This window comes from Alnus glutinosa, chromosome 7, assembly GCF_958979055.1.
Source record: "Alnus glutinosa chromosome 7, dhAlnGlut1.1, whole genome shotgun sequence".
Classification (NCBI taxonomy): Eukaryota; Viridiplantae; Streptophyta; class Magnoliopsida; order Fagales; family Betulaceae; genus Alnus; species Alnus glutinosa.
In genome coordinates, this window is record NC_084892.1 from 28,760,548 (window position 1) to 28,782,895 (window position 22,348).

Consider the following 22,348-nt stretch of genomic DNA (forward strand, 5'->3'; position numbering starts at 1 on the left):
AGCGTGCCTTTTGACGCGGTTGGTGAGCTTCTAAAGGAAATGCGACCAATTCTTCTGCTTGTGTTTGTGCGTGGAGACTCATTGGAAGACTTAAGTCAAGAAAGCCGTTATATATTACTGCTTGTGCCTGGGAAAATGACCCAATTATTACTGATCAGTTCTGAACGTTCTAACTAAAAAAGCGGCATTGGCTTTTTTAGATCCACGGCAATTCTTTAAGAAAGAATTGCCGTGTAGCACTTTTTACAATCTAGGCCGTGAGATGAGGGGTCTTATTTTCTTCTTCGTGTTGTCTTTTTCCTTCATCTTTTTCTAAGAAAAAAAAAAAACAAAACAAAGAGGCTTTGAAAGGCTTTTGCAATTGATTCGGGCTGCAACAATAAAAATCTCTTTTCTCTCTAAAAGGTTTTCATCTTCATTTTCTTCAATCCACGTAGGTGGGTGTTCTCTCATTTTTATTTTTATTTTTTTTTCTCTCTTTTTACACTCTGGTTTTCTTGAGAAAAATCTAGTAGCATAAAACTCTGATGGGAAATCTTTTTGCGCTTTGGAGAATTATTTTTTTTCATATCAAATCGTTAAAAAAGAAAATTCTAAATAGAGAAGATCAGACGAGCGGAGATGCGAAAATGGAGTCTTTGGAGAGAGATGTGAAAATGAAGCCCAAATCTTCTCTTCCATTTATATATTTTTTTATACATAAAGCTTTTGGGCGTCTGAAAATGGAGCCAATGCAAGTCCAAAAAATGAAGAAGAATATGCAGAAAAATGATTTTCTTAGATGGAGGTCCGGCGAGAAGGAGAAATGGGGGAGAGAGAGAAATGAAGATGAAGAAAATGCAGTAGAGAGGGGGGAGAAAGGTACATTAATGAAAAAGAAAAAAGTGATTAAATTTTGATTTAAAAATTGAAATTTTAAGAAGAGTTTACGTGGCATGTTCTTAGTCTTATGTATTAGAATTGCTGTCCACGACAATTTCTAAGAAATTGCCGTGGATCTTGATCCTTTTGACAAGTCCAACAAAAAAACAAGTTTATCATCCTAAATCTGTCATTCAATTTAGATTGTTCCCACAGTACTCTTTCAATTTAGTTGATAAATCCTACTTATCTACTATTAAAGTTGCAATTTCTGCTTTTTACCTCCTAAAATAAAATAAAATAAAATAAGAATAACCATAAAAATTTTTGCAAACGGCACAAAAAAAAAAAAAAAAAAAAAAAAAATTGGGGTTTTTATGCCCATAGAGTATTTTGGCCATTTTGGAGCAAAAGTGAGACATTGCAATCGTAATGGTAAATCGGGACTTTGAACGCATATGCATGTCGAGCTAAGCAATTAATCTGTCTAATTTTACTTATATATTTAGAATTAGGTTGTTATATCGAAGGAAGCTTCAAACATGCTAATAATTCTTCTTTCTTTTCACAAACAACAACCCTCCTTTGACTTAGACTTGGACTAGTATAAATAAGTCTATAAGAGACCAAAACAAAGCTAGATTTGTTAGGGAAAGAAAGCCCATGACCCATGACCCATGAGCTTCAGCGTTGGCTTGACAGTTTGCTTGCTTTCCAAAAAGCTATTAGACAGTTTATCCTAGGTGCATTATTGTGCCGACTACTTTTGAAATCTTTGTAAAAGGAAATGTGAAAATGGATAAGTGGAAGATACAGCGGCACTTTCCATCACTATTACCTTCTCATACTATATCACCTTTATACTCTCTACATTGCTTTTTGACAAGTCACGTTAAGATAAAGCAAAACCATTATTTTGTGGGCTTTTTGAGTGATTAGTACGTTCTGTCGACCTCCCTCGGCTATATAATTTATGGACGCTCTGAGATCAACTCTATCATTCTTCATCCCAGTTGAAGCATGCAAAGCCTTTGCTACCTCTAATATTATTCCACACTTTCAGTTCCCAAATCTGATCGAGTGCTTTAATTTCTGTCAGCTAAAACATTAGCTACAGCCCCAAAATGTAATGCATGTACTCGATCTTCCGTCTTAATTATTCTCTTGAATCCATCACTAATTTCATTAACTCTTCAACTCATTATATATTAATGTGCGGGTACGTGTCTCTTATTGCAGCTAGCTTCCAATGGGAATTCCACTCTTGTCATGGCTTTTCTTGATATCCATATGCTTACTTTCCATGAACTTCTGTATCTCTGGGGTGTGTGGCCAATGCCTTGACAATCAGCAATCCTTGCTGCTCCAATTGAAGGATAGCCTCGTATTTGACCGTGCTTCATCCACAAAACTGGTGCACTGGAATCAAAGTGTCGATTGCTGTTCTTGGGAAGGTGTAACCTGCAACGAGGGGCGTGTTATCGGTCTCAACCTGACCAACGAATCCATATCGGGTGGATTTGACAGTTCAAGCAGCCTCTTTAGTCTTCAGTATCTCCAGCACTTGGATTTGGCTTATAACAACTTTTCTAACCAGATTCCATCCCAATTTGACAAGCTCACGAACTTGAGTTATTTGAACCTATCAAATACTTGCTTTGAGGGGCAGATTCCAATTGCGATTTCCCACTTGACAAGGTTGGTTACTCTTGATTTATCTACTGGTTGTAGGAACTACTACATGTTTGATTCACTTAAACTTGAGAATCCAAATCTGAATATGCTCGTTCAAAACCTTTCGAAGCTTACGGAACTTTATCTTGATAGTGTAAATATATCAGCGCAAGGGTCTAAGTGGGGCACAGCCTTATCATCTTCACTACCAAAGCTTAGAGTGTTGAGCTTGTCAAATTGTCAACTTGCAGGGCCTATTGATTCCTCGTTAACGAATCTTCAGTCTCTCTCAATTATTCGTCTTAATGATAACAATTTTTATGGTCCAGTTCCTGAATCTTTTGCAAATTTCAAAAATTTGAGATCCTTGATCTTATCTTTTTCTAAGTTGAATGGAACATTTCCAGAAAAGATCTTCCAGATTCCAACACTGCAAACACTTGACTTATCAAGAAATTCTAATCTTCAGGGTTCGTTGCCAGAATTTCCTTCAAATGGATCTCTTCAAATGCTGCTGCTTAGGTTCACAGACTTTTCAGGGGCATTGCCACATTCTATTGGTAACTTGAAAATGTTGTCTGTAATAGATCTTCATTATTGCTATTTCAATGGATCAATCCCAAAGTCAATGGCAAGCCTCCCACAATTGCTTTATTTGGACATGTCATACAACAATTTGGTCGGATCAATTCCATCATTCAGCATGAACAAGAAGTTGACGACAATAAAGCTTTCTCGTAATAATTTAACAGGTCAGATTACTTCAACTAAGTGGGAAGAACTTCTGAATCTGGAGGTTCTTGAATTGACGTACAATTCACTGGAAGGGAGTATTCCAATTTCTCTATTTTTCCTTCCATCATTGTCGAAACCAGGACTTCATAACAACCGATTTTCTAGTCCACTCGATGAAATATCGAATGTTTCTTCTTGTCTGCTAGAAACCCTTGATTTGAGTTACAACAACTTGGAAGGGCCAATACCCGTATCTCTATTTTTACTTCCATCATTGCAGGAACTAACACTTAGCAACAATCGATTTTCCGGTCGACTCAATGAATTTCCAACTGTTTCTTCTTGCCTATTGAGGTACCTTGATTTGAGTCACAACAAATTGGAAGGGTCAATACCCATGTCTGTCTTTGAACTCCGAAATCTTAGGAGCCTCTCACTTTCTTGGAACAACTTTAACAGCTCCTTGCAGCTTAATGTGATTCAGAACTTGATAAATCTTTCATATCTCGATCTCTCCCACAACAACTTGGAAGGGCCAATACCCATGTCTGTCTTTGAACTCCGAAATCTTAGGAGCCTCTCACTTTCTTGGAACAACTTTAACAGCTCCTTGCAGCTTAATGTGATTCAGAACTTGATAAATCTTTCACATCTCGATCTCTCCCACAACAACTTAGGATTGGCTTCTAGCAAATTGAAACCATTTCCTCAGTTCTTGATAAATCAATCCACATTATTCAAGCTAGACCTTTCAGACAACCGGATTCACAGAGAGATACCCAATTGGATCTGGAATCTTCCTCATCTTAACTCATTGAATCTTTCTTATAACTGTTTGGAGACTCTAAATTTCCCTTTACTCAACATGTCTTCGGTGCAATCCCTAGATCTTCGATCCAACAAACTCCAAGGTCAACTCTCAGTTTTTCCAAAATATGCTCAATACTTGGATTTCTCGAAGAATAATTTCAATTGTGTGATACCAGCCAGTATTGGTGACTCTCTATATGAGGCTTATTTCTTCTCTCTTTCAAGCAATAAAGTCTATGGGAGTATCCCTGGATCAATATGCAAAGCTACAAATCTTCGTGTTCTAGATTTGTCAGATAATTTTTTGAGTGGCACAATTCCGCAATGCTTATTTAAGATGAGTGGGGGTCAAATGTGGTCAAATCAAGGTTTAGGGGTGCTAAATCTAAGGAGAAACAATCTCATTGGCGCAATTTTTAATACATTTCCAACCAATTGTGGCTTACAAACTTTAAGTCTCAATGGAAACCAACTAGAAGGAAAGCTACCCAAATCTCTTGCCAAATGCACATCTTTGGAAGTTTTAAACCTTGGAAACAATCACATCGAGGATGCCTTCCCATGTTACTTGAAGAATATATCCATGTTGCACATCCTTATTCTGCGATCTAACAGATTTTATGGGCGCATTGATTGTCAAGGGTGTAATGCCTCTTGGCCAAAGCTTCAAATTGTAGACCTAGCGGTAAACAATTTCACCGGTAAGCTTCCAATAAAACACTTTTCTGATTGGAAGGCAATAACAAATGATAAAAATGAGGCTGAATCTCAGCTCAACCACCTCGAATTTGCACATTATACTAATACTTATAAGAGTGGCTATATCATAGATATTTATTATCAAGATGTGATAACTGTTACCATGAAAGGGCTAGAGGCAAAGCTAGAGAAGATCCTACCTATCTTCAACTCCCTTGACTTTTCATGTAACAATTTTGACGGCCCAATACCTGAAGAAGTGGGAGAACTCAAATTGCTACATATCCTCAACTTGTCTCACAATGCTTTCACAGGCCAAATCCCACAATCTTTGGGAAAATTGAGTGATCTTGAGTCACTAGACTTGTCAAGCAACGAGCTTACAGGTGAGATTCCATTTCAACTTGCAGAAGGTCTTACTTTCCTATCAGTCCTTAACCTTTCGTTCAATCAATTGGTGGGAAAGATTCCACAGATCAAGCAATTTGGTACATTCCTGGAAACTTCCTATGAAGGGAACATAGGATTATGTGGCTTTCCTTTGAAAGAAAAATGCACACGTGAAGAGCCTAGATTGTCACTTCCAACATCTGAAGAAACTCATTCGAATTCTAGGATTAATGCAATTGACTGGAACTTCTTAAGTGTCGAACTGGGATTTGTTTTTGGCTTTGGAATCATTATTGGACCTCTTATGTTTTGGAAGAAGTGGAGGATATGCTACTATAAACATGTTGATGATATCTTTTTTAAGATGTTCCCTGGGCTATATATTAGAATTGAAAATCGCCAAAGACGAGTACAGAGGAATCAAGGACAGCGAGCACACCAAAATCAAGGACGGAGGCATTAGTAATAGATACAAGGAGCAATGCAGTCAGGTTAGACCTTTTTTTTTTCTTTTTTTCTAGAACATTAGGAAAATTAAAAAAGAATTAATGCAATTGGATGTGAATGTGGTCTTAAGTGAATTTGATATTATCAAGCTATGTATATAATATTAAAATATGTTTCTGATATTGGATTTGCAGGTGACTATATAAGAAGCACATGGGATGTGAAGTCAAAACTTGCTCGTCTTGTCACTTGCCTTGGTCACTATTTAACATTTGTACTCGACTTTGATTTGTAAGATTTATATTGAATGAACATGTTTTATATATATATAAGTAGCTTTTTTTTTTTTTTTTTTTTTGTCATTTTCCTTCTTTTGAAGTTTCCATTGAACTATGTTTATAGCTTTCATTAGAAGGACATAACCCTTTTTTTTTTTCTTCTTATTTTTCTTTTTTTTCTAATAAGCTGGACATTGACTTTCATAAGCCCTCTTGCTAAGTTTTAAAGCTTTTGGTAGTGTTATGACATAACAGTTAAAGTATTAATTAAATGATTATATTTTTGCCTTTTCCTATTTGCTTAACCGTTTAAGATAAGTGCTAATTTAATATGATAACAAAGCAAAAGTCCTAATTTTGAACCTTGTACTTATCCATTTTTTTTTAACATTTTTGTTTTTCAATTATTTTTGATATGCTTCTTCATTGGCATTGATTAGTAAAGTCCTGATCAATAATGTCCTAATGACATTCTATGACAATTACAGAAAGGTTGCTTCATTGCTAGCTTGGCTATGTGAAGTATGATGTAGAATAATGTAAATAGAAACTTAATTTATATAATCACTAATCACTAAATGTGGGACTTTGGCAAATGTCTTTGCAAATGCTTCACAATTCAATCTAACATGTTTTATATATACAATAACCTCAGGTGTTATAATAATCTTTAAAATAACTCTTAAATAAGTATATATAAAATAAGATAGTTCAAAAAAAAAAAGTATATATAAAATAAGAGTATTTATATATTGAAAGAATTAATTTAATCTTAAAAATAATAGTATTTTTAACCTCGTGTCTCTTTGCAAATGCTTCAAAATTTAATTTATGACGTACAAGTACAGAAAGGTTGCTTCATTGCTTTTGTGAAGTATGATGTAGAATAATATATGTAAATAGAAACTTCATACAATCACTTATAATTACTAAATGTGGGACTTGACAAATTAATGTCTTTGCAAATGCTTCAAAATTTAATCTAAGATGTATTATACAATAGCCTCACATGTTATAATAATCTTTAAAATAACTCGTAAATAAGTAAATAAAAAATAAGACTATTTATATATAGAAAGAATTATTGTAGATATAATAAGTACTATAAAGAATGTAAATATTCTCATTAGGCAAATAAAAATAAATCAAATAGAATGATACTAAAAGTCTAAATACTAGTATATTTATGTTAAAACTAATTAATAATTATTTTAATTGTGATCTTATCTATAAAAGTATTAATTTATAAATAATAAAGTATGAGTAAAAAAAAAAAAAACTTCAATTGTGAAGTAGATGCATTAGGGGGCGACATGGATTTTAATATCTATGGGTATGAGACATAAATCTCCAGTAATTTTGCTTTTACTGTTTAAATTATTAATAATTTAGATAGTAAATATAAGAGAATTTTTATATAATTTATCTGCTCCACAAAAATTCTCTCATATTAATTTACAGACCAAATTAGAGGAATTTTTCCGTTAAGTTCGTTGGTGGATAAAAGTAACAAATAATGAAATATATGGTTGCCTGCCTCTCTTCAATTCCCTCCCTATCTCTTCGAGAATGGCGAGTGGTCTCTACCTCCACCGCCACCTGCTCTGCATACACTCACCCAACAACAATTGTTTATCGTTCAAATTCCAAGCGCTCATCAGAAACCCTAATTGCTCGGCTCGTCTTAAAATCGTGCCCAAATCGTCACCTCGGAAGCACGCTAGCTCCTCTCTGGAGAGTGAACGCCCGCCCCGAGAGCCAAAGTCTGCAGCTTCTCGTGCTCCGGTCGACCCGGACCCGCCACCCACTTCGTCTCTTTCACAATCGTCTTTTTCTCTTGTTCACCGTCTGAGGTATGCGCAATTTGGAACTGGTGCATTGGATTTTATTTAGTTTTTTTTCTTCTTCTTCTTCTTTCAATTTTGAGGTTGTAGTTTTGGGAAATTTACAGAGATGGCCTCAAGTTTGATGAACTGGGGCTGGAGATATTGACAATTGCATTGCCTGCTGCGCTGGCTTTGGCGGCTGACCCGATTGCGTCGTTGGTTGACACAGCCTTTGTTGGCCATTTAGGTACTTCTGTTTCGGTTCTGATTTTGGGCAGTCGTTCTTATGGGCAATATTGGTGTCATACTTCCCATCCACACTGTAGATGATGACTTGTTTTTGTTTTGCGCATCTGATGACTACTAAAAGATTTATTTTTGTGTTAATGATTTTCTGGTGTAGGTTCTGTTGAGTTGGCAGCTGTTGGGGTGTCGGTTTCAGTTTTCAATTTGGTGTCAAAGTTGTTTAATGTTCCATTGCTCAACATCACAACGTCCTTTGTTGCTGAAGAGCAGGCATTGGTTAGTCGAGCCAGTGAAGATTCCACTCAAATTGACAATGGTAAATATTATTGCGTGTAATCTAGCATATTATGATATTCTTTGTTTTGAATTTCCCGGATTTTGTTTTGGATTTTTCTCTTCAATTATCTTATGGGGGTTTTCATTTTGTGATTGTCATTAAGATGGCATGGGCGAGCATGATGGCAAGAAACTCCTTCCCTCAGTATCAACTTCTTTAGCACTTGCTGCTAGTGTTGGCATTGCTGAAGCTGTTGCGCTCTTTTTAGGCTCTGGTTTCTTAATGAATGTTGTGGGTATACCTGCTGTACGTAGACTTAACTAAATTATGAATTCAATAATCAACGCGTTCTTTGTTACCAATTTTTTTCTCTTATATTCTGGCATCATTCTTAAAATTTAAGTGATCTACTATCATTCTTAAAATTGGAAGTTCTGAATAGTCATCAATTATGTCGGAAATTATCATAGAGCTAGCTAAGCATGTCCATGATCACTCGAGCATGCACACACACATTAGCAGTACAATAATGTTGTGGAAGATGACGATTAAGTTTCTAATGCAAGAAAAAGGGTGATGCTTAGCATTCGTATTAGTTTTTAATACCTTGAGCAACTATCGTGGTGAATTTATAAAGAACTATACACATCAAACTCTTATAATCATGATGTCGGGTTCATTCGAGCCTCTAGTATATTGCAATGTAAATATGTGCCTTCCATATTTGTTAATTTATTTTGGATGTGATATGATTTTGTCTTATTTGGGGTTTGTTATAAGACTAAAGATATTGTTTGGAAAGTGTTTAATGAGGTTTGATATGTTGTAGGACTCAGAAATCTAGTTTTACAAAGAGTTGATTGGTCAATTAGGAAATCTTGTGAACCAGTGCACCTGTTCATCATGAAATCTAGGTCCAATAGTAACCACAATTTTGAGATCTTTTGAGTGGAAGTTCTGAATGGTCATCAATTATGTCGGAAATTACCTAACTTCTTGTGGAACTCTTAAATGTGGTAAGTCCTGTACATTACTCTATGCCCATAGAGCTACCTATGCATGTCCATGATCACATGACCACGCGCGCGCACACACATTAGATGATGATTAAGTTTCCAATGCAAGAAAAAGAGTGATGCTTAGCATTAGTTAGTAGTTATTAATACCTTTTGCAATTATAGTGGTGAATTTATAAAGAACTCTACACATCAAACTTTTATAATCATGATGTCTACAAGGGTTCATTCGAGCCTCCAGTGTATTGCAATGTAAATATGTACCTTCCATATTTGTTAATTTGTTTTGGATGTGATACGATTTTGTCTTATTTGGGGGTTTGTTATAAGGCTAAAGATATTGTTTGGAAAGTGTTTACTGAGGTTTGATATGTTGTAGGACTCACCAATGCGAGTGCCAGCTGAGCATTTTCTTACCCTGAGGGCCTTTGGTGCTCCACCAATTGTAATTGCACTTGCTGCACAAGGCACATTTCGTGGATTTATGGACACAAAGACACCTCTTTATGCCATTGGCAAGTTGCAACATGTCTCTTCTCTGTCTTTCTCTCTCTCTCTCTCCCTCCCTCCCTCCCTTCTATTGGGTGTGCGTGTATAAATGCATGAATGACCGATGTTGTGACTTGCAGCTCTAAGTTTAAGTGAACTCATACATTCAGATTTTTATTCTTTTTGCATTTTTAATAATGAGCTTTGAGCAGCCTCTCTTTTAAATGACTTATGCTTGAAGAGTTTTATGGATTGCAAAAGTTCTAGTATTTTTGGAACATGTGTTGTAGCAGACAACTTCTACTTTGCGGGATGAATCTGGTCTTCTTAAATATTATAGTAGAGTTTCTCTTCATCAGGATGAGACTGCTAGTTGTATGTATGATGAGTGACTATTGAATATCAGGTGCTGGCAACTTGCTCAATGCGTTATTGGATCCAATATTGATTTTTCTTTTTGGTCTTGGCATTGGTGGTGCTGCAATTTCTACTGTGATTTCTGAGTACGTCAGTAATGTGGTAAACTTTATAATGCTTGATGTTCCTTTGAGTTACATAGTGTTGTCACCTTTCCTCTCCTAACAGATTCTTTCATGTCCATTTTTCACCAGATACTTAATTGCTTTTATTCTTCTCTGGAAATTGAATAAAAAAATATCGCTAATTTCTCCAAACATTGATGGGAGAAGAGTTTCCAGCTATCTAAAATCCGGTACGTTCATTGCCAACTAATTCTATGGGTGTCTGCTGTACTTTTGCTCTTCCAATGCTTGGGCTCCTTTTGGTGAAAATATAAAGAAGAGTGTTATTCTTCTGAAACTATCTGGATGAATAATTGATATAGGCAATTGCCTTGTGATGCTTTTGTTGAATTTATGATTGACTCGTGATATTCTTCTCTCAACAGTATCATTGTTGCATGCATAGATTATGGGTAGCAGTCCCAATGTGTTTCCGGACATTGGCATGTGTTTATGTCTTTCCATGGAACTCATGCCTTACTGATCCATATATTAACTGCAATTTCTATTTATGCATTTAGATAAGCGTAATAGATGAATTCAATCAACTTGATGAAACTTCTTTTTGGGTTTGGAACTCTTATATGCCTCATTAAAAAATCTTAGGTCAACTAATGTTCTCAGCTTAGGTCAAGGATTAGATATTAATCTAAACATTGTTTTTATTGTGATGCTCGCTCTTCATGATTGTTGCCTTGCTGCTCTGACAGACAAGCTGCTAAGAGAAAACAGAAAAATTATCAATCTGTGAAAAAATTATGGTTGCTGTATTCTGCAGGTGGGCTTCTTATTGGGAGGACCATAGCTGTTCTTGTAACCATGACACTGGCAACGTCCATGGCAGCTAGAGAGGGTCCTATACCTATGGCAGGTCATCAGATCTGTGTACAAGTTTGGTTGGCAGTGTCTTTGCTGACTGATGCTTTAGCACTAGCTGGTCAGGTATACTTTGCATGTTTACACATTAATGTGTTGCGAATGTAATCAAGTTGTTGAGTGTTTGACCAAATAATACTGCAGGAGTAGCTTGGCAGCTCCAGTACATCTATGTAGAATTAGTTTTCGGGGACATGCATAATTTCCCCAGATGATTAGTATCTTATCCCAGCCATTAGAGATGCTTTTGGGATGTACCTACTGGGTTTATTGCCTGATTTTGGGACGTATTTACAACCAACAAATAATAATAATAATGTTTTACTAAAACTAGACTATCAAATATCTGAATCCTAAGTTTGACTCAGGAAATTCTGTTGGACAAGATCCATGGAAGCGTGTTCACACCAATCTTAACTGATTTATTTTTTGTAAACATAGCTTCATGCTATGTAGGAAACTTTTCCAGCTTTTTTACTTGCAAGAATTGTTACTCCGGTAATTGTTTGGAAATTTGTGGAAAAATTAGTTGTGTTTGCTGAAGACCAAATTGTGAGCTGGTCAGTCCAGGGAAGCTTCGAAGCTGTTTGATGTCTTGCCCTTACTCTACGCTCACATGCCTTGCATCCAGTAGCTGAGTAGACAATAACAAATCTAACATATGAGAACAAACAATTGGCAATTTTTAGTTTGATGCAACTTCTATGGTAGAGTCATTTAGCATTCCAATTGGCTCAGACAGAGGACTTATGTATAAGAGCATGGTGGATTTCTTGTGCTTCTCTCTCTCTCTCTCTCTCTCACTCTCAAACATAAGTTGCATCTGAGTGAGATGCCTTAGTTGAATCGTCATTGTTTCTGTTGTCATTACATTGATTATTCTTCACAGGCTCTTCTTGCCAGGGGTTACTCCCAAGGAAATTATGAACAAGCACGTCAAGTGATTTACAGAGTTCTTCAGGTTATACTAATTTCCTACCCTTTTCTGTGTCGTTGCCATTCTGAACCGGTTTCCTTTTTTTTCCCCAAAACAACAGACATGAGAACTGACCCAATATTTCCATGTTCTTTTCCTTCTACATTTTACCAGATTGGCTTAGCAACAGGAATTGCATTGGCTGTTATTTTATTTCTTGGGTTTGGGGCATTTTCTAGCTTGTTCAGCACGGACTTGGAAGTTCTGACCATTGCCTGGTCTGGTATTCTGGTAAGAAACTACAAATCTGAAAGTTTTACTTGTTGGGCAGCTTTATCCTTTTGGGTAGATGCCAAGACTGATCTATTGGTTCTGCTCTTTTGATTTTTTATGCTATGGGGACTAAGGGTGGCATATTTTGACCTTTCATGCCCTGGTTGTAGACTCTTTAATAATATTATGTTATACTTTTCTTGTAAAACAATATGTTGTAGTTTTTAATTTACCTGTGTGGTGATAGCTGTCGTCACTTCCCAGTATATATATGTTGTTTATAATCAGCAAATGCAAAAATGGACTAGGCAAGGTTTCTCCCCTAAAATTTTGCCCTAAATGGCTACTAGAGTTTGACAGATGCCTGTAAATAGGACCTAAAATGGCTATAACCCGGATGATACGATGATATTTATGATTTCATCTATAAATTTCTTTGCCAATGATTTTATTAAGCATATCTAACATTGTCACTCTTATGCAGTTTGTAGCTGGATCACAACCAATGAATGCTTTAGCATTTGTTGTTGATGGGCTCTACTATGGGGTTTCTGACTTTGGATATGCTGCCTACTCTATGGTGCGTCTCTGATTCGTATTATAATGATATTTACTTAATTTGATCTGTTCTCCTTTCTTAGCTCCCTTGTTGTGATGAAAAGGTGCTTGTTGGATTGATCTCTTCAATCTTCCTACTTGTGGCTGCTCCAGTATTCGGTCTTGCTGGAGTCTGGATGGGGTTGTTCCTCTTCATGGTCTTGCGCGTAGGAGCTGGAATTTGGAGGTAAACTAATTTCTTATTCTGTATGATTATATGGGGTGTGTGAAATCATTGCGTCTTTATAACTGATTGGTTATACCATGCAGATTGGTTAAGTCATAAGGTCTTTAGTTTTCTCAAAATCGGTTTACATTTTGACCATGACTTGTAGAATAGATTTTTCATATTGGCTCGGGTCATATCCACCTGTTTTTATCAGACTGCTCTTTAATTTCTTCCAACCCTCGACTGTTTTGATAATATTCCCTCAGGTTGAGCTCCAAAAGTGGACCATGGAAAATGGTCTGGTCCAAGATGAAGCAAGAAACTGACTGAGATGTGATCAAGTTCTGCATCCCAAAATTTCTGCCATCTGTTTTGGATGTTGAGTGCCATCAAGATCACGGGACATGACACATACACTTATCCTAATTTTCAAGCCAATCAAGCAAACTTTTACCAGTGCCTCAATCACAGAAAAAAATTGCGTCAAGGTGCTGAGAGAGGTGTACTTTTATTGATTAATCAGAGTGGGTTGAAGTCAGCTGCTTACAACTTACTGGATATAAGTCTGGCTAGTTTGATAAGGAGATAGGTAGGATGTCTTATTGGAGGTAGCTAAAGATATATATAACAATGGTTTCAAAGCTGAGATGTCATCCCCTTTCGGCTTCATCGGGTTCTTATATATGTCTATCACAGCTTTTGTTTTTTCTTTGGCTTTTGTTTCTGTCGATCCTGATTGGTTTGACCCATTTGTAACGACCATGTCAATTACAAAGTGTATATATGAATCATACATAAAATTGTTAAACAAATTTTCTGTTGTAATTTGAGGATAGTGATCAGTACACAAGTACATAAAGCACACTTTCTTCCAAGAAATTTGATAAGAATTTCCTGCAGGTTCATGATATGTTCGTTGAATTTGGATGCCAAAATATACAGAAACACATGAATAGAAGACTAGAAGTTATGTCCAAATAAAGACTATCCATATGTATGAATATTTATGTTAGTCTAGGCTTCTCTTTTTGCTAATTATATGTTAATTATATTCTCTCATCTTTTTGCTATGTAAAATTTAGGCTTTTATCGTTTCTCTTTTTCAAGTTGTTCTGCCCTTACCCAAGTCTAGGCACCTCTATCTTACCAATATCTACCAAAAAACAAAAAAAAAAAACCCTTCTGTTTAGCTCTTAATATTAGTCTTGCAAACACTTCTGTAGGGTTATTAACAAACACTTCTTATTTTGCAATCTGACAGTATAATGTGATAGTGCATAAGAGTGTACAGCTCGGACAAAGCATAGAAACATAGGAAGCATTATTTAAGTTTAGGGGCAGAAATTCGTGTTGAATGTCGGGCTTGGGTCATGTCGAAGCATGGCTATAAAATTCTATAGATCAACCCTAACCCGACCCATTTAATTAAAAACGGATCTCACTTTTCAACGCTAACTTGCCAATTTTGTGTTGAGTTCATGTCTGATTCGCAAGTTGTGTAAAGCATGAGTATAAAACTATATAGATCAATTATGAATCGATCTATATAATTAAACGGGTTCATGCCCCTCAACCATAACTTTATAATTTTGTGTTATATTCACGAGTTATCAAAAATTGCCAGCCCTAATTAAGTTCTCCAAAGAAAAGAACATTTGAGGCCTCTCTCTCTCTCTCTCTTCTAAAATGAGATTAAGAATAACAATCAGAGACATTTAAATTTGAAATACTGTTTAATAAGATTGAGGATAACAATTGATATCGTTTTACAAAATGGCCTTTTCTTTTCAATTTTGATCAGAAAAAATAAGCATACCAATTCCTCTGATAGGTCATAATCAAGTCCTGCTACATTACCAATATGTCAAAAAGCTAGTTTGTCTCTTGTAAAACGAGCAGCGTAGGTGTTCAAGTAAGAGAACGAAAATACCATCAAGTTTAGAGTGAAGGAATACTTGCTGAAAATGAGAATCAATTAAACGACTTCAAATTTGGACGAGGCAAAAAAATAGTACTTCATTGAGAAAGTTCATAGAAAAGATTAACAAAACTCAGCAATTATATTAGTTTGTAAAACGCCGAAGTAGGAGGCATGACTTCCTCAGCTCCAAAAGACCATATCTAGATCAAGATTCTATATGAGTCGAACATGAATGGAAGTTGCTACGGATCAAAGGCCTCTCACAATTACAGTTGGGCAGAGTGCGATTCTGGCTGTCTAAAATGAAATACATCACCTTTGTCTACCTAAGGCTTAATATGTCATGCTTATATGGATTTCCTTGCACACACATGCTATCTTAAGCAATCTGTTTTTTGGCATGTACAAGAATTCACTTGCAAAAAGTGACTACAATATCTGACTGCAAAAATTCCTCGCAATCATTAAGAGAAGAAGCTGTACCAAGTTGACTGACACGTCCAATCTTCTGCCATATGATGGGGAAATTTCCAGAACCTTAGCAGCCTTAAGAGAGCTTCTGTTGGCAGTTAAAAGCGAGCTGTTTGATTCAAGAGCAGAAGATATTAAAAGTGAAGATGAGATACTGATTTACAAGATGAAGGCAATCGAAATACAGTAATATTCATTTCATTTCATTTCATTTCATTGTCTTACAAACCAAAATGAATTTCTGAAATGAAAACAGAAATTTCAACAACAAAAGCGAAACAAAGCAAGGATAATACACAGGACTTGACAATATACCCAAAGGCAGAATTCTGCCATCCTTATCATAGAAATCACCATAAACCCCCCAAGATGATAAACTGTGGATCCATGATTATCAACCACCTTCAGCTCAAAGGTTACCAAAAGATCAAACTGCAGGGATCATTGACAGCAATTCCATGGTTACACGATCTTTTTCAGGAAAGCTTCAAGATCTGATCGTGCATTTTCCTGTTTTGAATGATTCAAGGAGAAAACCAAGAAGATAAAAGTAAGGCAGATTACTTATTTCTCTCCTCTTTTTGCTATGCAAAATCTAGCTAATCATCAAATGCAAAACCGATCATGCCACCCTACTTGGTATTATACAAGTATATAAAAAATATTCCCTTCATTAAGAATTGGCAAGAGTTTCAGAATATAAACAAACACATCAACAAGAGTTATGTCCATATATAGACTACCCAAACATATGGCTTTCTGCTATCATCCTCTTTTTGCTATATAAAATCTAGCCTTCCCTGGTTTCTCTTTCCAGGTTGTTCACTGAAGCAGAGAAACAAAGGAAGCAGAGTCAAAGGCAAGTTCACAGTATTTAAAAGGGGGTAAAAAAATAATTTAAAGCACCTTTTTCAACCCATGCGAGCAGTTTTAGAACGATGGTGGCCCCTCTACCTGTATCCTCCAATCCCCCAAAACACACAAACTCAGACGTGCATAATAATGCATACACATATATATGCCGGGATTTTTTTCAGGCAAGAATTTTTTTTAACAAGTAATAAAATTATAACAATTACACTCAAAAAGAAAGGGAACCAATAAATTCTACAAAAGAAGTCTGATCAGGGTGTTCAGCCATCAAATATTTCTCACTAACAAAAGATTAGCTGCATAAATAGCCCCTTCCCCTCTGAGTGGATGATCACTCAGTGCAAAGTAGAGCACAGGATCAATTGTAGCAACTGACAAAATTAGCATAGCTCATAGCACACAATGTCTCTTTACTTCATCTTTTCACACCAAATAGAGAACCACTCCAATGGAGATGGCACTCCCTCTCTTTCTCCAGAACCCCAAAACACAGCATTTCAACTATATCAGCTAGATAGGAGTATGAGATTAAATTCTATGGAAACATATAATCATAGTAACAGGCCTGAAATCACACGAAGTATAATGTTTAATTGAATGAAAGCATGGTGTTACATATCATTTTAAAATATAACTCAATCAACACAAGAAATCGAGCCCTCCCCACTCTATTTTCTGTAATCAAAGCAGGACTTCTCGATGATGGTCTCTGAACATATACTCTATTTAGTATAATTACTTCCCTAACGACTACTGATTGGTTTCAATCAATAATGAAAGATAAACTAAAATAGGAGAAACAAACGTACCTGGCGCTGAATAAAACTAGACAACAAGGTTATGGCAGTTATTCTGATCCTGCGAGCCGAGCAGCTTTGTGTCTCAACTTCCTATTGTGATTTTCCTGCCCCAGGGAAAAAAAAAAAAAAATCTAATTGAATGATATAATTTGTGTATGACAAGCCTAGAATCACATGAATACATATAACGCCAACAATTATTCAATTGAGCAAATTCAGCTACCGCATCCAATTCATTAGCATTCTCCAAAATCTATCGAATTTGTAGATTAACTACAAGCATTCTCAAAAATATACCGAATTTGTTGGATAATAAGCCAATCGAAACTGACCTGCTCGAAAACCTTAGCGGAGCTGAGCTCCACCTGCCTCGCCAAGCTCTCGACTTTGGCAAGCATTTTCTCATACAAATCCTCCAGCTCCGCAGTATAATCGGCGGCCCCGGAGCCAATCAGCCGCCTCAATCTCCGGACCTCGAACCCCTCGGCACACAGATCCAACTGCCTCCGCTCCTCCAACTCCCCCTCTCCCCCCTCCTTCTCATCCTCAACCATCACCGAGCCCCCCACCTCGCACGGCAAGGCCGGAAACGGCGAGTTGGGGCTGAACGCGCCATAGTGGCCGCGGAACCCGGGGCCGATGTTGACGATGTCGATGCATTTGGGATCGAAGGACTCGGAGGAGGCGCGGAACTGGTACGCGCGGTACTCGTGGGTGTGGATGGCGTGGTCGTGGATGGGGGAGGCGAGGAGGAGGAAGAGGCAAGGGGAGAGCGGGGTGGAGGAGGAGGAGAGGGATTGGGAGACGGAGAACTCGCGCATGGAGGGACGGAGAGGGGAGCGACGGCGAGCGGAGAACCAGCCGAGAGGGGAGGGAGATGAGGGGAAGGAGGGGAGGAGGTGACCGGAGGGAGAGGAGAATGGGAGGGAGAGGAAGGAGGTGATGGTGGCGATTAGGGTTTGGGAGGTGGAGGTGGTGGCGGTAGTGGTGGAGGATGAGGGGTCGTCGTCGGAGAGGGTGGAGGGGGAGAGGAGGGCGACGTGGCCGAAGAGAAGGCCGTCGAGGGGGCCGGAGGAGGAGGAGAAGCGTTGGATCAGGGAGGCCAGGGTTGGGCCGGAGATTGCAATCTTGTCTATGGGAGGATCCGCCATGGCTCTGTGTGATAGAGAGAGCGAGAGAGCGATAAAGAAGGCGTCTGATTTCGATTCAAACTCAACGACATGTAGTTTTTCTCGCTGGTGGAAAGTGTTTCTTATCATTATTAATATATCTCAATTTAACACTAATAATATCAATATCAATTTATTTTCTTGGTTTTCAATTTTGTAATTATTTTTTTAGATTTCTGTTGCTCTTCAATAAGTCTCTTTGTTAGTTTTTCCATCTGTTTTTAACAAAAACCATGTGACATTGATTGTAAAAATTAAAAATTTGAAACATGATTTGATATTGACCTTTAAATTCAGGATAAATATATGTTAATTCCTTTTTCTTAAGCTTTTGTTAGGTTCTCTCAATTCCTCAATGGACAATGATTAGTTTTGGATAAAGAATAATTTCTTATTGTGATTTTTACAGTATTTTTTTTTATAAGACTTCAAGCTAATAGGTGTATTGTGTGTACAACTCTTTTACAAATTGATTTACTTATCACATTAGTCACTAAATTAAGGTGATAGTATATGCACTTTTACTCGGCCATCTCAACCCGCCTCCTCCGCCACTGCATCCACACTCGCACGGACAACCTCTAAGTTTGCTAAATCCTTGGGGTATCACTAATTCTTATTCATATCATCGAGGTAATAACTGTTGTTTAATCAATGAAAGCACGAATTGAAATGAGAAGTGATCATCACATAAACCACATGGAAGTGTTGCAACTGCAAATATTATTGAACTCTTCTCTGGTTAACATCAGAAGCAAGAATTGAAAGAATACATCATTAACTCTTATTCTAATAAACCCACATGAGCTTTGTATATACGTACAATAAGAATTAAAGAATTTGAGCAATAACTATCTCTCTCATCTCCTATAAACAATGCAAATTAATCATAGAAACTAAATAATTAAACCATTTATTCACTTGTTGATGCCCCTGTGGCTGCTCCATCATCGCCTCCATTGTCAACTGAACTTGCTGGTAGCTCTGGTTTAATCTCCTCCAGCTGCTGAAGAACTTGCTGAACTTCTGGCCGTGCTGCTGGTGAGGGGTCAACGCAATGCAGAGCTAATTTCAATGTGTTTAGCAACTCATCGCTTATGGAAGGTGCATCCCTCATGAGCTCCAAATCAAAAACTTCGTTTGTCCACTCCTCCTTTACGATTGATGCCACCCACTGTGGCAGATCCAACCCATTCACCCCTTCGCCAGGTGATTTTCCGGTCAAGAGCTCCAATAGGATCACCCCAAGACTGTATACATCTGTCTTGGTGTTCGCCTTCTTGACCTTTGAGAGCTCTGGTGCATTATAACCAAGTGATCCTGCAGTGGCAATCACATTGGTGTTGGCAGCAGCCGTCATGAGGCGCGAGAGGCCAAAGTCTGCAATGTGGGCATTTGTCTGCTCGTCAAGTAGTATGTTGCTCGATGTGAGATTCCCATGTACCATATCCTCTAAACTATGCAGGTGGCATAAACCACGAGCAATGCCCTTGGCTATATTCATCCTTGTCGGCCAATCGATGACGGTTTCCGGCCCGCGAGCTGCATATGAATGATTGTATATGTCAGTACTAATGGGTATAATTAGCATGACTAACCAGTGCAGTAATGAGACCTTCATGGCCTCTGAATTACTATAAGAAGTGAACATTTGCATCATTAGTTGGGTGGATCACAAGACGCACAAACCCTACTGTGAAGACGGTAGGCCATAACGAAAGAGTTATGACTCATTTATAAATATTTGTCAATATCACTATGGGAAATTAAAGAGATTTCTGAGAATCTACTTACCATGAAGGAAAGATGCAAGACTCCCCTTAGGCATGAAATCAAAGACAAGAAGCTTCTCTCCTTTAGGCCCCAAGTAATAGGCTCTAAGGGCTGTAAGGTTGGGGTGACGAATTTTGCCGAGGGCAGCAACCTCAGATTCGAACTCCTTATGACCCTTTGTACTTTTTTCCCTCAACCTCTTCACAGCAACTTCATTACCATCCTCTAATGTAGCTTTGTATGCAGTCCCATATGCGCTCTTCCCCATTATTTCAGCAGTTGCACACAACAGATCATCAGCTGCAAAGACAAAAGGCCCATCAAAGTGAACTAATTTACCACCTGTTTCACCTCCCGATTCAACTGCCGCGAGTTCCTTCTCTGAACTGCCTGTTGCAGCCTGCTTGGCAGCTTTACCATTCTTTCCTTTTGAAGCAGCTCTTTTCCTGAACAAAAAGCAGAGCAAAATGCAGCACAGTAGAAGTAGAGCTGCTAGGAGGGCGCCAGCTGCTATGAGGATTATGTCCTTGGTGCTTAGTTTGTGGCGATGCTGCTTCGAAGCCTCTTGTGATGGAGCTGGAAGGTTATGAGGTGGCGGGGAAGGGGAAGGGGAAGGACATGGGGTTGAAGAGCTATACCCACATAGTTGAAGATTCCCTACGAAAGAGCTGGAATTGAACTTTTTGGAAAGGAGAGATGGGACGGGACCAGACAGATTGTTGTAAGAAACGTTGAAAGAACTGAGGTTTGCTAGGATGGCAAGCGAAGCCGGAATTTCTCCGGTGAAATTGTTCCCAGACAAATCAATTTGGTTAATGCCTGAGATATTCCCGATCGTCGCTGGGATTTGGCCTCTGAATTGATTATTCTTTAGATTGAGTACGGAAAGGTTTTGTAACCTGTCCACTGTTTCTGGGATCTGGTTTTCAAGGTGGTTGCTCTCTAGATTCAGTGAAACAAGGGAGTTGAGGTTGGAAAAGCTAGCAGGAAAACTTCCATTGATAGCATTGTATGATAAATCTAGCCGTTGCAGCCTTTTGAGGCTCCCAAGTTCACTGGGTATGGTCCCGGCAAGCTGGTTATGGCTAAGAGAAATCTCTCCAAGCCAACCCATCTTGCTCAGAGCAACTGGAATAGTTCCAGAAATAAGATTATGACCAAGAGTCAAGAGCTGGAGATGATAAGTATTGTTTCCTTTTGCACCCCAGGTGTTTGGAATAGAACCAGAGATGTTGTTATGCTGGAGAGCAAGGATGGTCAGAGAAGGGGACTGAGTGAGACTAGTTGGGATTGAACCCGTCAATGAATTGAAGCTAACATTGAGTCTGAATAGTCTGGTTGAGTTTGCAACACTAGCAGGGATTGCCCCAGTGAGAGAATTGTTGCTTAAATCAAGAGTCTGGAGAAGAGGACAGTTACCAATTGAAGGAGGAATAGAACCAGAAAGCCGGTTGTTGAAGAGGTAAACCCCTCTGAGATTGGGAAGGAAACCGAGGGAGGAAGGGACGGCGCCTGCAAGAACATTGTCGTGGAGGCTAAGCTTTCGAAGGGCTTGAAGCTGGCCGATATTCTCGGAGATTCGGCCACCCAAACCCTTCCAAGGAAGCTGGATGGCGATGACCTGTCCATTGACGCATTTGATTCCTACCCACCGACCAGAGCAAGCTCCATAGCCACTGTCATTCCAGCTGCGCATCACGCCTTTGAAATCGATTAGCTCACGTTTGAAGGCCCGAAGTGCTTGATAGTCTGCTTGGGTGACCATCACGCCATCCCACTGGTGGCCTGAAACAAGTTGAAAGGTAAAAACAAACAACAAAATGTAAACGAAAAACTTCCATGTTTTTTTCTTTTTATGTGAAAAATGGAACCAGTCCTGTGATGGGTTTGCGACAAATGAACTACTAAACTGACACTTGTTGTCCATGAACAAGGGAGAGCTTAGAGAAAACTAAGTAAAAGACTCTGGAAAAACTGAATCCGATTCCTCTTCTTCTCCCTCCCCTTTGCTTAGTCTCCTTTAACTTCTAGGAGAACTAGTTTGGGGAAAGTATAATATGCCTGAGGAGAAGACAATGAAGGGAAAACTAAATAAGTACGAAGAAATAATTGAGAGAAAGAGAAATGGTGATGGGTCTGATAAAGCATGTGAGAACTGACTATTGAAAGGTAATATTGTTTGGAGGAGAGATGAAGTTCGGACCCCCCAAAGTCAGGAAAAATGGGGTCAGGGTCTTCCTC

General features: G+C 38.1%; 4 protein-coding genes across 8 annotated transcripts; 2 read left to right on the plus strand and 2 right to left on the minus strand.

Annotated features, from left to right (window-relative positions):
- Positions 1–1,847: 1,847 nt before the first annotated feature.
- On the plus strand, positions 1,848–5,963 carry LOC133872289 (receptor-like protein 7). The gene is made up of 3 exons (XM_062309766.1): positions 1,848–1,987; positions 2,101–5,660; positions 5,811–5,963. Exon 2 carries the CDS (start codon positions 2,111–2,113, stop codon positions 5,630–5,632), a length of 3,522 nt encoding a protein of 1,173 aa, XP_062165750.1. The 5' UTR covers positions 1,848–1,987; positions 2,101–2,110; the 3' UTR covers positions 5,633–5,660; positions 5,811–5,963.
- Positions 5,964–7,357: 1,394 nt separating this feature from the next.
- Positions 7,358–13,925, plus strand: LOC133872634 (protein DETOXIFICATION 44, chloroplastic). 4 transcript variants are annotated; one of them, XM_062310213.1, is made up of 13 exons: positions 7,358–7,747; positions 7,846–7,967; positions 8,124–8,282; positions 8,407–8,549; positions 9,639–9,774; positions 10,155–10,251; positions 10,360–10,460; positions 11,048–11,211; positions 12,035–12,106; positions 12,236–12,352; positions 12,819–12,914; positions 13,046–13,118; positions 13,367–13,925. In XM_062310213.1, exons 1-12 carry the CDS (start codon positions 7,464–7,466, stop codon positions 13,100–13,102), a joined length of 1,548 nt encoding a protein of 515 aa, XP_062166197.1. In that variant the 5' UTR covers positions 7,358–7,463; the 3' UTR covers positions 13,103–13,118; positions 13,367–13,925. The 4 variants fall into 4 exon arrangements, with proteins under 4 accessions (XP_062166197.1, XP_062166196.1, XP_062166198.1 ...); XM_062310212.1 differs by having other exon boundaries at positions 7,363–7,747; positions 8,407–8,534; positions 12,997–13,118; XM_062310211.1 differs by having other exon boundaries at positions 7,364–7,747; positions 12,997–13,118.
- Positions 13,926–15,141: 1,216 nt separating this feature from the next.
- LOC133872635 (uncharacterized) lies at positions 15,142–18,403 on the minus strand. Of its 2 annotated transcripts, none has more exons than XM_062310217.1 (3): positions 17,498–18,403; positions 17,175–17,269; positions 15,142–15,601 (listed from the first exon to the last, which is right to left on the minus strand). In XM_062310217.1, exons 1-2 carry the CDS (start codon positions 18,314–18,316, stop codon positions 17,213–17,215), a joined length of 876 nt encoding a protein of 291 aa, XP_062166201.1. In that variant the 5' UTR covers positions 18,317–18,403; the 3' UTR covers positions 15,142–15,601; positions 17,175–17,212. The 2 variants fall into 2 exon arrangements, with proteins under 2 accessions (XP_062166201.1, XP_062166200.1); XM_062310216.1 differs by lacking the exon at positions 15,142–15,601 and adding an exon at positions 15,667–16,002.
- Positions 18,404–19,097: 694 nt separating this feature from the next.
- On the minus strand, positions 19,098–22,329 carry LOC133873805 (probably inactive leucine-rich repeat receptor-like protein kinase IMK2). The gene is made up of 2 exons (XM_062311574.1): positions 20,129–22,329; positions 19,098–19,876 (listed from the first exon to the last, which is right to left on the minus strand). The coding sequence occupies exons 1-2, from the start codon at positions 22,032–22,034 to the stop codon at positions 19,248–19,250; spliced, it is 2,535 nt and encodes an 844-aa protein (XP_062167558.1). The 5' UTR covers positions 22,035–22,329; the 3' UTR covers positions 19,098–19,247.
- Between the last annotated feature and the right edge of the window lie 19 nt (positions 22,330–22,348).

Coding starts and splice junctions, on each gene's coding strand:
- LOC133872289 (XM_062309766.1), top strand. CDS start 2,111: ATGGGAATTCCACTCTTGTCATGGCTTTTCTTGATATCCATATGCTTA.
- LOC133872634 (XM_062310211.1), top strand. CDS start 7,464: ATGGCGAGTGGTCTCTACCTCCACCGCCACCTGCTCTGCATACACTCA. Junction 8,283..8,406: donor TTCCACTCAAATTGACAATG/GTAAATATTATT, acceptor ATTGTCATTAAG/ATGGCATGGGCGAGCATGAT. Junction 13,119..13,366: donor GTAGGAGCTGGAATTTGGAG/GTAAACTAATTT, acceptor ATATTCCCTCAG/GTTGAGCTCCAAAAGTGGAC.
- LOC133872635 (XM_062310217.1), bottom strand. CDS start 18,316: ATGGCGGATCCTCCCATAGACAAGATTGCAATCTCCGGCCCAACCCTG. Junction 17,270..17,497: donor CCGCTAAGGTTTTCGAGCAG/GTCAGTTTCGAT, acceptor TCCCTGGGGCAG/GAAAATCACAATAGGAAGTT.
- LOC133873805 (XM_062311574.1), bottom strand. CDS start 22,034: ATGGACAACAAGTGTCAGTTTAGTAGTTCATTTGTCGCAAACCCATCA. Junction 19,877..20,128: donor TCTTGCATCTTTCCTTCATG/GTAAGTAGATTC, acceptor ATTCATATGCAG/CTCGCGGGCCGGAAACCGTC.